A 13,578-nucleotide genomic window follows, 5' to 3' on the forward strand; every position below is an offset into this window, starting at 1 on the left:
GGGGGGGGGGGTTAGCATCAAGTTAAAATATGTTTTACTTCTTGTAATCGCTCCAGTTTTCACATATTTGCAAAAGAAATGAAAGGAAATTTGTTTGAACTAATAATTTTAGTTGCTTGTATAACCAATAAAATTCAGTTTTATGTCAGCTTTGGTTAAAGCTTGAAAGAGCCGCATGTGGCTCCAGAGCCACAGGTTGCAGACCCCTGCTCTAAACGCTCTAAAAGAGCACAGGAGGTCATGATCTCAGCTCTCTGCCACTGGCTGCTCGCTTTCGGACACGCCCACTTCTCCTCTGCAGAATGGAGATGATGACATGCTGCAGGAGGGAGCTTCTGCATGCAGAGTACACTGGGGTAAGCAGAGTACACTCAGGGCAGTTTCCCCTACGTTACTAGCCTTGGCAGGACGCTCATCTCTTCCGTGATTTTTGTGGACGGTGGGTGGAGACAGAGACATGTCTGTGTTGTGCGCTGTTTGTGCCAACATTTGTCGACAGAGGGGGCGGGGGGACGCTTAGCATCTGGGAGATGGAGCACTACCTCTGCAGCTTTGTAGCTAGCGCATCTATATTGCGCACCACTAGCTTAGCACTACGTTAGTGCGGGCAGTTGTTGGGGTGGGTGGGGGGTATTAGACAGTTCGATGCAGGGCACTTCGTTCTGTTGACAGGGTGGGACACCCTCCATGTAGAATGGTAGGGGAAACACTGCTCATGTACAAAGAAGCCACTTTTCCATTGGTAAGTGCGACTCCATTCGGCTCTCGTCTTAGTTCTTCTCAGGTGGAGGTGATTTGTCACCGTGACTCATTTCCTGCTTTGCGGGCGGGATCATCAACACAAAGTGGGCGGTATGTAAACAGGTCAGTGTTTGAGGCAGTCTGCCCATTGTGGTCCTAATCGCCCTATAATCGAACTTCCATTTCACTAGCTTATCCCGGCACTGCTGATAAGTCCGGGTGTAGCCATGCTGTGCCATTATCTCCAACAGCCCGCTTGGGACCTCAAACAAGGTGGTCCCATAAACTGGTCTGAGTGGGGGTGGGTATTAGCAGTGGAGAGGCCCTAAACTGGTGTGGAGTGGTGTGGAACTAATGAGAGTTGAGACAGTGGCAAAACGCCAAGAGCATACTTGGGTACAGAGTACATCTACAAGCCCAAATCTGAAAAAGACAGAACTTTGTACAAAACAGAAAATAAAACAATGATTTGCAAATCTCAAAAACCCATGTTTTTTAGAACATGGTAAACATATTGAATATTGAAACCATTGTTTCCCTTACCATTATCCAAGAAGGGCACCCCGCCCAATCAGCAGAATGGAGCTGAAAATTGGCAAATTTCATATTTGACGGCAGCAACATCGTAAAGACATTGGGACGGGACAACAAAAGGCTGTAAGAGTCTGTGGTACAAATAAGAACAGTGGAACAATTTTATCAAAATGTTCTTCAGTAAAGAAAACATTGGGAAGATTTGATTAACATCTTCAGCTCATAAGATTTTTACAAAAACATTTTATGAATCTGGAGAAATCTCTGAGCTCAAAACACCATGGCTTCAAGTCAGTACTGGATATCAGATCTCAGAGCGCTGCATTAACGGGTCTGATTCTGTTCTGGACATCCCCAAACATGTCCACAAATCGTTGTAGGCACAGTTCACAGTGCCAACCACAAACACAGGTTAAAGCTCTACCATATAAGAAGAAGCCATATGTGAACACCATCAGATTCTCTGGACCGAAAGCTCATTAAGGATGGACTGATGTGTAGCAGAAAACTGTTCCGAGGTCAGACAAATCACATTTTGAAATTATTTTAGAAATCACAAACGACACGTTCTCGTACTAAAGAGTAAAGAAACCATCCCGTCTGTTATCAGAGCGCAGACCAAAAGCCTGCCTCTTTGATGGTATGGAGGTGCATTCACCCCTCTGGCATGGGTAGCTTACACATCTGGAAAAGCTCCAACTCAGAAAAGTCTGTACAGGTTTTCAAAACATATGCTCCCATCCACACGACTTATTTCAAGGAAGACCTTTTAGCAAGACATCCCTAAACCACCAACTGCATCCATTACAACAGCATGGCTGCCTAGTAGGAGTCTGGGTGCTGAACCGGCCTGCCTGCAGTTCAGACATGTCACCATTACAAATCATCTGATGCATGATGAAACAAAACTCCATCAAAGACCCAGGACTGTTGAACGGTCAGAATCCTTCAGACCAGGATACGACACCACCACCCCCCTCCTAACAGTCCAGCAGCTGGTCTTCTCTGTTCTTCATTGTTTACAGCATTGTTAATAAAAGTCGCCTCGTTCCCTTTTTTAAGACAAGTTGCTGCCATAAAATTCAGCATTATGTTTTGTTTTTTTTCCAAACTATAGAACAATTTAATTTTATTTGTTTACCGTGTTCCATTGTGAATTAAATTTAGGTTAGAGATTTGCAAATCATTGCATTCAACTTTACTTACAACATAAACAACATTACTTGCATAACTTGCCAACTTTTTTGAAATTAGTTATTTATGGTTTATTATTGAGTATAAATACTTTTAAATCTACTTTCTGGGGCATCTCTTTCTGTAATGAGCCAACTGCTGGGTCAAACAATCCGAGACCATTTAGCAAATGTGTTTGAAAAACAAAATTAACTTTTTTGGGGCCTCTTTTTAGGAAATTACAGAAAATTGCTGTTACACAAAAAAATCCCCCAGACTGTAGATTTCACCATTTAACTTTTTTCCTAAAAGTTGGCCCTGATGTTGGTTGACTTCAACGCAGTTTAAAAACTTGGAACTTCGCACATTCCTCAAGAATTTGAAAACCTGCTCAGATGAGCAGCAAAATGTCTTCAACAAAAAAGAAGTCCAGTTGCTTTGTTTTTAACAATTTTAACCTTCCAGCTGCCCTTTCATCAAAGGGACCTATGAGCAGCAGGAGGGTTAAGATCCTAAAGTGTACCTGGCTGGTTGTTGTGGTTCTGTGTCTGCCGTGTCTGGCTCCTGTTTGGCCTCCTCGGAAGGAACTGGGGCAGCTGCTGGGGTGGGAGCAGGAGCAGGAGCAGGAGCAGGAGCAGGAACAGGAGCAGGAGCAGGGTTTGAAGCCGGAGCAGGTGTTGATGTGGAGCCAGAGTCTTGTACGGGGGGCTTGGGGGCTTCTGAGACTGGAGGTGAGGCAGCAGCTGCTGGCTTAGCCTTGTTGTATTTTAAAAATAAAAATTGTTAGATTAGCAGCATTCTGATTTATGGCTCTGAAACTGCTATGATCACCCATTAGCTTCAGCACAAGAGATAATCTCACCTTAGACACCATCACTACAACAAAATTCTTCTCATCAATTTTGTAGTCTTTAATTGGCGTGTCATCTTGCAAGATTTTGCCAGCATATATAAGTTTCTGACCAGAAACTGGAAAGTTGTCTTTTCCCCGTTCTGCCTCTATCTTCTCTTTCAAGGCCTTGACCTGATAAAAATAAAAAATAAATAAATATAAAGAGCGCCTTATTGGTGAGGAAGGCCAGGAGCTCCTGAATGGCCTCCAAAAGCTGTCATCTCTGCGAGTGAATATCTGTGTAGCCTGTGAGAATACAGCCACTCCAGCTCATTATTAACATAAACTCAAACAATTCAAACTTACAGCTGAGTTTATTCTAATAATTATAAAACTTAATACATTTTAGAAAGGCATCATACGACCTTTTTTTTTTAGAGTTTTATTTTCCAGCAATGACTACTAAAGCCTGTATCACCCAAAACTAGTTTAAACTGTAAATTATCTATAAATAATGTTGAACCAGAGGAACACAAAACAACACAGACTACTGCCATGTCCTCACATGACGAGGGCATGTTGACAAACTGGAGCTAAAGCTAGTGTGTAAATAGCAGTGTCATGAGCATTAGCATTCCTATCATTCCTGCCCATGCTTCATTTTTGTCCCGGATGATGTGAACTTTACCGAGACGGACGTAAATTAATTACAACAACTTCAAAGCAGCCACGGCAAAAACTTTTTATGCCAAAAAACTGTTTTACGGTCGCGTCGCTTTCAGTTAGTTAACGAGCTAGCATTAGCGGTGTTAGCTTGCTAACGTTAGCTCGGAACACTGAAGTGTCGCGGTGATAAATAATTTTACAATAGTGGAGAAGTTTGGGCAAACTTGTTATTTATGCGTACAGTGTATGACTACATGCGCGTAGGAAGGCTAAACAGTCTATACGTGAAGATAAAACGTAAGCGCCGCGGCTAGCGGTGTTAGCATGTTAGCACACAGCCTCTCACCGTTTGCTCGGGGTCTATCTCAATCTGGATGGTCTGCTGCTGCAGCGTTTTAAGCGTGATCTGCATGGCGGCGAAGGCGGACGTCCCGTCACTGCTGCGTCAAACACAGAAACAGTTGCTAGCTGTGCACTTAAATGGTCTCTAAAGTTGGCGTTTGGGGTAAGATAACAGCTAGCCGAGAAGTGTGTGTATCCATGAGCACTCAGCAAATCGCCATCTTTGGTGACAAGTCGGTCGAGAGGAGGGAGCAGCGGGAAGGAACGAGAGCTGCTGCGCGCGCGCGACCATGTGAAGCATGAGGCTGCACCTTTATGGCAAGCCAACTTATCATATAATATTGTATTTATGTTTATTTGTCATGCAGGCTAACAGTCAATAGTACAATGGAATGAGGGTGAGAAGAACCGATCTCGACTCGCTGAAGAAGAAAAAAAGAGAAATACTAAAGCATTCAAAAAGGGTACAAAATAAAGTACCAACAAGTGACAAAGAAATATAATGTTTACAAGGTCCAAAAGAAATATAGTAAACAACAATATGGTAGAATAACGGTGCAGGTAGGATGAATTCATTTAATTATTTCACAGGTATCTCATCAAAGTTCATGCTCAATAATCCAGGTAAAAAAATCCAACCAGTCAGGTCATCTGGACAGTTTTTTGTTTGTTGTTGTTGTTTTTAGAGAGACTTTGCCCTCCATCCAAAGGCCTTCATCAGTCCGAGGAATTACAAACTGTTTTCCCACTAAGCAGTACGTTCCTACAGTTAACCATCCAGTTTGCTGGTGATAAGATGGTTTCTGGGGGCTGTCCTCTCCCCTGTCGACTCCTCCCAGGCAGGCAGCCACAGCCAATTATTATTATTATTATTGAGCCAATTAATAATAATCCAATAATATTATTGGATTATTGAGCATGAACCTTGATGTCTTGAACCACTTTATACCACTGTATATCGATCACCTGATTCAAATATTGAATCATTCACCAATCACATCATGACAATATTGGAAAAAAGTTCTAATAAATCAGTTTTTTTGTGTGTGGAGATTTTAACATAGATCTGGGAAATAAAACAGACTCAAATAATATCGGAACATTTATAAACTCAATGCACAGTTTAAATCTTTATCCATTGATTTCAAAACCCACAAGAATTACTACCCATAGTGCTTCAATAATTGACAACATTTTTACAAATACAACAAATAAAGAACTTATGGGTGGCATTTTGATCACGGATGTCAGTGACCACCTACCAGTCTTCACTATCTATAAAAAAGATCAATATGATATGAAAGTAGATAAAATTATGAAAAAAATAATAAACACATCAAAGAAAGCTCTAGATAAACTAAAAGAAGATTTAACAAAACAAAATTGGAAGGATTAATATGTTGATGATGTAAACAAAGCATATGATGTATTTATGAATATTTTAGGAGCTTTGTATGAAAAAAATTGTGTACAAAAAAATTACACAAAGAAACGTGTTGATGACAAACCGTGGATGACCAAAGGGTTAAGAAATGCTTGTAAAAAAAAAGGACTACTTATACTCAAACTTTCTGAAATTAAGAACAAACGAAGCAGAACAGAGATATAAAAATAAATTGGTAGGGATTATAAGAAAGCATAAAAAGAAATATTACAGTGAATTATTAGGCAAAAGTAATGGTAATATGAGAGCAACATGGCAAATAATGAACAGTGTTCTGAATAATCATAAAACAAAATCGAGCATTCCACAATATTTTGTAAAGGATGACAAAGAAATGTATGACCAAAATGAAATCGCAAATGGATTCAATCAACATTTTGTGAATATTGGCCCAAGTCTGGCAGCAAAAATCCCAAATATAGATAAAAATGTAAACCATACGGTTACGGATTACACAAACAGTTTTTTTCTTAGGGGAACTGATAAAGAAGAAATTATGACTATCGTAAAACATCTTGCAGATAAAAAATCAAAAGACTGGATGGACATGGATATAACGACTGCTGTGGATCAAAAAAAAAATTGTATTAGTATACATGTTGATCTAAAGAAAGCATTTGATACTATTGATCACAATATTCTTCTCAAAAAACTAAATAAATATGGTATTAGAGGGCATGCATTGCAGTGGGTATCTAGTTATCTAGAAAAAAGGAAACAATTTGTTCAAATAAATGATGTAAAATCTGAATTCTGTAATATTACATGTGGAGTGCCTCAAGGCTCTATACTTGGACCTAAGCTATTTATTTTATATGCGAATGACCTGGTAAATGTGACTGGATTTTTTAAATGTATTTTGTTTGCAGATGATACTACTTTTCTTTGTGTGGGTGAAAATGTTGTGCAAATGTTGAAGATGGCACAAACAGAATTTGTGAAAATACAAAATTGGTTTCAACTAAACAAATTATCTTTAAATGTAGATAAAACAAATTATATGATTTTTAGTAATAACAAGAAAGTGCTTGATACTCCATTTAGAGTCGATGGAATTGAAATTAATAGAGTCAATGAGGTGAAATTTCTGGGTATCATCACTGATGAAAAACTAACATGGAGATCTCACGTAAAAAACTTAAGAACTAAAATAGCTAAATCGATTGCAGTAATGTACAAAGTTAGAGAGTTATTCAATGATAAAGCAATGTTTCTATTGTATAATGCCATTATTGTTCCACATTTAATTTACTGTATTGAAGTCTGGGGTAAAGCATGTAAAACAATTACAAATCCAATTTTTATTTTACAGAAAAGAGTCATAAGAATTATTACCAGAAAAGATTATAACCATCTGTCAAATATATTGTTTCATCAGCTAAAGATATTAAAATTTTATGACTTGGTTGATTACAATATCTTACTGTTTATGTATGGGGCCTACAAAAACATACTACCTACTAACATTCAAGGGAAATTTGTTAAAAGAGAAAGTAATTATTATCTTAAGGGGATGGAGATGTTTGTGAAGCCGTGGTGTCGCACCAGTCTGAAGATGCGATCCACTAGATCTCAGGGTATTAGAGTGTGGAATGATCTGGAGGTTGATATTAAAAAAGCCAAAACGATGTACATATTCAAGAGGATGATAAAAATTTGTTTTTTTTAAAAATATTAAGTATAATGTGAGTTCATAAAAATTGTTTACAGTTGATCTTATATTTTAGCTAAGTTTTTATTTTATTATTTTTAATTTTTTTATAAATTCATCTTGCTTTTGTATAGTAATTTTGTTTGGAATATATTTTGGGGACAAGGGGCAGATATTATAAGAACTCATTCTTCTTCTGCTGCCTTTTATTTTATTTCTGTGATTGTATATCTTTTTTCTTTTCTTTAAATTGTATTATATTTGTTGTTGGGATGAAATGAAATGAATAAATAAAACATACATACATACTTTGGCTGTGGCAGCTTGGGAGGAGTCGACGGGGGAGAGGACAGCCCCCAGAAACCGTCTTATCACCAGCAAACTGGTTGGTCCACTCTAGGAGTGTACTGTTTAGTGGGGAAAAAAGTTTGTTTGTAACTCCTCGGACTGATGAAGCCCTTCGGATGGACAGCGAAACGTCTCTCAACAACAGCAAAAAAAGAAACTGTCCAGATGACCTGACTGACCATTGCTGGATTAAATGTGCATGATATATACAGGTCCTTCTCAAAAAATTAGCATATTGTGATAAAGGTCATTATTTTCCATAATGTAATGATAAAAATGAAACTTTCATATATTTCAGATTCATTGCACACCAACTGAAATATTTCAGGTCTTTAATTGTTTTAATACTGATGATTATGGCATACAGCTCATGAAAACCCAAAATGCCTGTCCCAAAAAATTAGCATATTTCATCCCACCAATGAAAGACAAGTCTTAATACAAAAAACGCCAACCTTCAAATAATCATGTTCAGTTATGCACTCAATACTTGGTCGGGAATCCTTTTGCATGAATGACTGCTTCAATGCGGCGTGGCATGGAGGCAATCAGCCTGCGGCACTGCTGAGGTGTTATGGAGGCCCAGGATGCTTCGATAGCGGCCTTAAGCTCATCCAGAGTGTTGGGTCTTGCATCTCTCAACTTTCTCTTCACAATATCCCACAGGTTCTCTATGGGGTTCAGGTCAGAGAGTTGGCAGGCCAATTGAGCACAGTAATACCATGGTCAGTAAACCATTTACCAGTGGTTTTGTCACTGTGAGCAAGTGCCAGGTCGTGCTGAAAAATGAAATCTTCATCTCCATAAAGCTTTTCAGCAGATGGAAGCATGAAGTGCTCCAAAATCTCCTGATAGCTAGCTGCATTGACCCTGCACTTGATAAAACACAGTGGACCAACACCAGCAGCTGACATGTGTAATGAACTATATATGTCTCTGATATTATTCATAATTTAAACGGATTCTTTCATTTTTCTGGACTGAGTACTATCGTGTTTTGAATGATTAAATGTGGACGGAAACGTGTTTTAATTTCTGACTCACCAACAACAGTGAGCCGTTTAATTAAAAACGATTTAAAACACATCACACATTTACAATAATTGGCAGATTGATTACAATAACAGCTTAATTAATGAGCTTTACAATGAGAACCATACGGCCATGGTATCACTTGCAGGTTTACAACAGACATTTCTGAAAATATCTGGATTAATTACTGGCAGATAGAAGAGTTTCAAAGATGGGAAAATGAAGTTTAAATGGAGAGAGATAGGTGAGGGAATGTGTCTGTTATAACCAGAAACAACACGCTCCTTTGGACCCAGCTTAACCCACGGTACACTTCGCAGTTGAAGATCGACTTTTTACCTTTCTGAGGATATTTCAGTTCTGGCGTAAAGTTCCACTTCAAGCCACCTTTCAGCGTCTCCGTAAGAATAGCAAAGACCACAGGAGTCGTGAGATCATCACAGAACAGACTTGTTCATTGTTCAGAGCGTTCGTCGAGTAGCCACAGCGAGACGTCGTGGCATCGACGGACTCTGGTCATTCCATTAGAAACTTCTCTGGAACTCTGGTTCCCTCTGGAACGTTGTTCAGCTTGGAACTCTTTGTTCTGCGTAGTTCCCGTTGTTCTGCTGAAACTAGGAAGTGTTGACCCTTTTAAAGAGGTCACTTCCGGTTCATTTGGGAAGTCCTGATTGGCTGAAAGAGCCAACAGGGGTGTGGTCTTAGTGACGTAAGAGGGTCATTAAAAGTCAAGGAGAAAGCGTAGATGTTTAAGAACAGATAGAAAAATGTTTTGAAGAACAGAGACTTTTTGGTGTCAGTCCTCTTCTATCTATCTGAAAAAGTTAAACATGACATTTCGTTCCAATAAACATGTTTTTGACCGAAACTTGACTTCTGACCCACATCACGACTTGCTCATTTCAGACAGAAGATCAAAAAATGCATAATTACTCTTGTAACAGATATTAACTTGATTTCTACTTTGAATGAGGATTAAAAATCATTAATACTGTTTCACAGTTGATTTAAAATGAGTAGTTCACTTTAACATTTAAAATGGTTTGAACTAAACACACTTTTGATTATCAAGACATTTGTAAAATAGTAATGATAATATGAAAGAGAGTGTTCTTTCAATTGATCAGTGCAGGATACAATTAGAAAGTCTCTGGATAAGCTTAATTTGTATTTCTGGATACAAATCAATGAAATAACAGTTCCTTTTCCAGGAAGGCCCTCAGGGTCAGGACTTGACCTGAGGCTTAGTTCACTACACATGACACCCCAGTGACTGTGGAAACTTGACACTGGACCTCAAGCAATGTGAATTCTGTGTCTCCTCTCTTCCTCCAGACTCTGGGACCTTGATTTCCAAAGGAAATGTAAAATTTATTGTAATCAGAGAACATAACTTTGGACCACTCAGCAGCAGTCCCATGCGAGATGCTTCTGACGCAGTCTCTTGTTCAAAAGTGGCTTGACCTGGGGAATGCGGCACCTGTAGACCATTTCCTGCACACGCCTGTGCACGGTGGCTCTGGATGTTTCTACTCCAGACTCAGTCCACTGCTTCCGCAGGTCCCCCAAGGTCTGGAATTGGCCCTTCTCCACAATCCTCCTCAGGGTCCGGTCACCTCTTCTCATTGTGCAGCGTTTTCTGCCACACTTTTCCCTTCCCACAGACTTCCCACTGAGGTGCCTTGATACAGCACTCTGGGAACAGCCTATTGGTTCAGCAATTTCTTTCTGTGTCTTACCCTCTTGCTTGAGGGTGTCAATGATGGCCTTCTGGACAGCAGTCAGGTCGGCAGTCTTACCCATGATTGTGGTTTTGAGTAATGAACAAGGCTGGGAGTTTTTAAAAGCCTCAGGAATCTTTTGCAGGTGTTTAGAGTTACGTCGTTGATTCAGATGGTTAGGTTAATAGCTTGTTTAGAGAACCTTTTCATGATATGCTAATTTTTTGAGACAGGCATTTTGGGTTTTCATGAGCTGTATGCCATAATCATCAGTATTAAAACGATTAAAGACCTGAAATATTTCAGTTGGTGTGCAGTGAATCTTAAATATATGAAAGTTTCATTTTTATCATTACATTATGGAAAATAATGACCTTTATCACAATATGCTATTTTTTTGAGAAGGACCTGTATTTTGCACATAACTAACATAAACTACACAGGTTGTGTGACAGGTTATTGCACAGGTAGTGAGTAACACTGAGATGAATTTAATTATAATGGTAAGGTAGTGACATACATGATATATATGATTTATATGGCATGAGATATGACACATACATGACATGCACACATGATACAGCCACAAAGTGCAGCAACAATAAATCAGGGCTTAATTTGAGCCAGAGCTTGCCGGAACAGGATCCAGGAACTCTCCTATTTTGACAGGGTGCATTCTGATAACTGCTTGGATCCAGTAACTCTCAGGCTTACTAGTAATAAAGTTATGAACAAATGTGACCGCCTTAAATTAATAAAACCTATATTGGATGTAATGGGGCAGCACGGTGGTACAACTGGTAGAGCTGTTGCCTCTCAGTGAGCAGGTTGCCCTAGTTCAAATCCCGATCCAGGGGTCTTTCTGGGTGGAGTTTGCATATTCTCTCCGTGCATGTGTAGGTTTTCTCCAGGTATTCCAGTTTCCTCCCACAGACCAAAAACATGCATTTTAGGCTAATTGGTAACTCTAAATTGTCTCTAAGTGTGAGTGAGTGAATGTTTGTTTGTCTCGTTTGTCTCTATGTGTCCCTGTGATGTACTGGAGACCTGTCCAGGGTTTCCCCTGCCTCTCACACAGTGACTGCTGGACATAGGCACCAATGACCCCCTCGGCCCAAAGCGGAAGAAGCGGGTAAAGATAATGGATGGATGGATGGATGGATATGTAATCTGAAAATAATTACATAAACACTCATTTTAAACACAACAAACTTCCTAATATCACATCAGAACTGTTCCTTCGCATTTCCGCTTCTTGCTCTTAAAAAAATCTCCGCCACTAAAAGTTCAAAGTCACGGACAATTTGATTAAAAAAACTCAAAAATATAATTAAACATTTTGCACTATGCATAAGTTCCTGTGATTTGTGAACAATTTTAATTGTTCACAAATCAAGTGTACTATTCATCCTTGTCAGCAGGCAAGAGGGTGTAGCAATTTTAATAAACAAAAACCTTTTCCTCTAGAAAAATGTCTAAAAGATCAGCAAGACCACTATGTGTTAATAACTGGTTTCCTATTCGGGGAGCGCATTTTAATTGGCTGTGTGTACACCCCTGATACTTATGAAGAAGAATTTGATTCTCTTCTTGCAAAAGTTGCTACTTTATCTTTACACTTCATTATTTTAGCAGGAGACTTTAACTGCACTATGGATCCCGAAATGGACCAGAGCTCTCAGTCAAGGGCTGCATCTCCTAAAATTAGGGAGGTCACGAGAGACGTTTATACGGAGTTCCAGTTACTTGATGCATGGAGAGTATGCAACCCAAGGGAGCAAGTTTACCAGTACACATTTTTCTCCCATCCACACCAATGCTCCTCTCAAATAGATTACTTTTTTGGATCTAGGGTGGTGATGGACAGGGTGGAGGATTGTTAAATAGGCTCACGGCTGCTGTCTGACCATTCTGATGTACAGATTTCTGTGTCCCCTCCAGCCCCACAACCGTACACAGCAGTGGCGATGACCCTCACTACTTAACAACCCCACATTTGTAACTTATCTGAAGGAACAAATTGCTTTCTTTTTGGAAACAAATGATAATGAAGAAAGACACAAACCCATCAATACTTTGGGAAGCACTTAAGGCATACAGTATTTGAGGGGTTGCATAATTTCCTATATAGCTCACCAAGGAAAAAACAGGCTCTACAAGAGCAGCTCAACTTAGAAAACCTTTTGGCAGATCTTGACAAACAAATTAAAGCTAATCCCTCTGCAGTGCTACGTAAAAAAGCTGAGGCTATATGTGTGCTCAGCTCTCAACCAACATTAACACAGAAAGCAGAAGCAAGCATCTGTTACGTCAAAACATAAACTCTTTGAGATAGGTGACAAACCGGGTCAATTATTAGCAAGATTAGCTGCTGGTAGAAGGGAACATGGAGCTATTAACAATAAGATGTCAATGAGAGAAACCATCATGAGACCAAACCACTAGTAGAGGTAATGACAAGGTTCTTTAATAAACTTTACACTTCAGAGTTTGCCTCCCCTAAGCAAGCCATATCAAATCTTCTTGATAAAATTAATCTCCCTCCTTATTTGAGCCTGACAGGCCACATTGGGAAGGCCTAGCTCGGAGGAGGAAATTATAAAGGTAATTCATACTCTGCAAAATGGAAAAGCTGATGGCCCAGATGGGTATGGCCCTAAAGTCTATAAGATGCTAAAGGGTTCCCTAAAAGTCCCTCTATTAAATGTGTACCTTCATTCAACAGTGACAGGTTCCCTACCAAGATCACTATATACGTCAAATATATCATTGATTCTTAAAAAAAGATGAACCCCAGACAAATGTGGTTCCTATTGCCCAATTAGCCTAATCAATGTTGACAGCAACATTTTTTCTAAGATTCTAGCCAAAAAGACTTGAGAATTTTCGACCCCTCTTAGTTAAATCTGACCAGACTGGCTTTGTTAAAAAATAGAACGTCTTTCACAAACATGAGAAAATTACTTGGCATCATCCAGTATTCTACAGTAAATAAGATACAAGGGCTTATTATTTCCCTAGATGCAGATAAGACATTTTCACACTCTCTTTGCAGAGAGTGGTGAAGGCTGCACAGAAATCTGTTGGAATCAGT

At 39.3% G+C, this 13,578-nt stretch overlaps 1 protein-coding gene across 1 annotated transcript in view; it reads right to left on the reverse strand.

The window, feature by feature from the left end:
• rad23aa (RAD23 homolog A, nucleotide excision repair protein a) overlaps positions 1–4,568 on the reverse strand; it is a 16,380-nt gene extending 11,812 nt beyond the window's left edge. The window contains exons 1-3 of the mRNA XM_037688833.1: positions 4,293–4,568; positions 3,311–3,472; positions 2,972–3,204 (exon numbers count right to left, since the gene is read on the reverse strand). Coding sequence (XP_037544761.1) covers positions 2,972–3,204; positions 3,311–3,472; positions 4,293–4,358 — 461 coding nt within the window. The 5' untranslated portion in view covers positions 4,359–4,568. The remainder of the gene's footprint in view (positions 1–2,971; positions 3,205–3,310; positions 3,473–4,292) is intronic.
• Between the last annotated feature and the right edge of the window lie 9,010 nt (positions 4,569–13,578).

This window comes from Nematolebias whitei, chromosome 15 (assembly GCF_014905685.2).
Source record: "Nematolebias whitei isolate Nwh7 chromosome 15, NemWhi1, whole genome shotgun sequence".
NCBI lineage: Eukaryota > Metazoa > Chordata > Actinopteri > Cyprinodontiformes > Rivulidae > Nematolebias > Nematolebias whitei.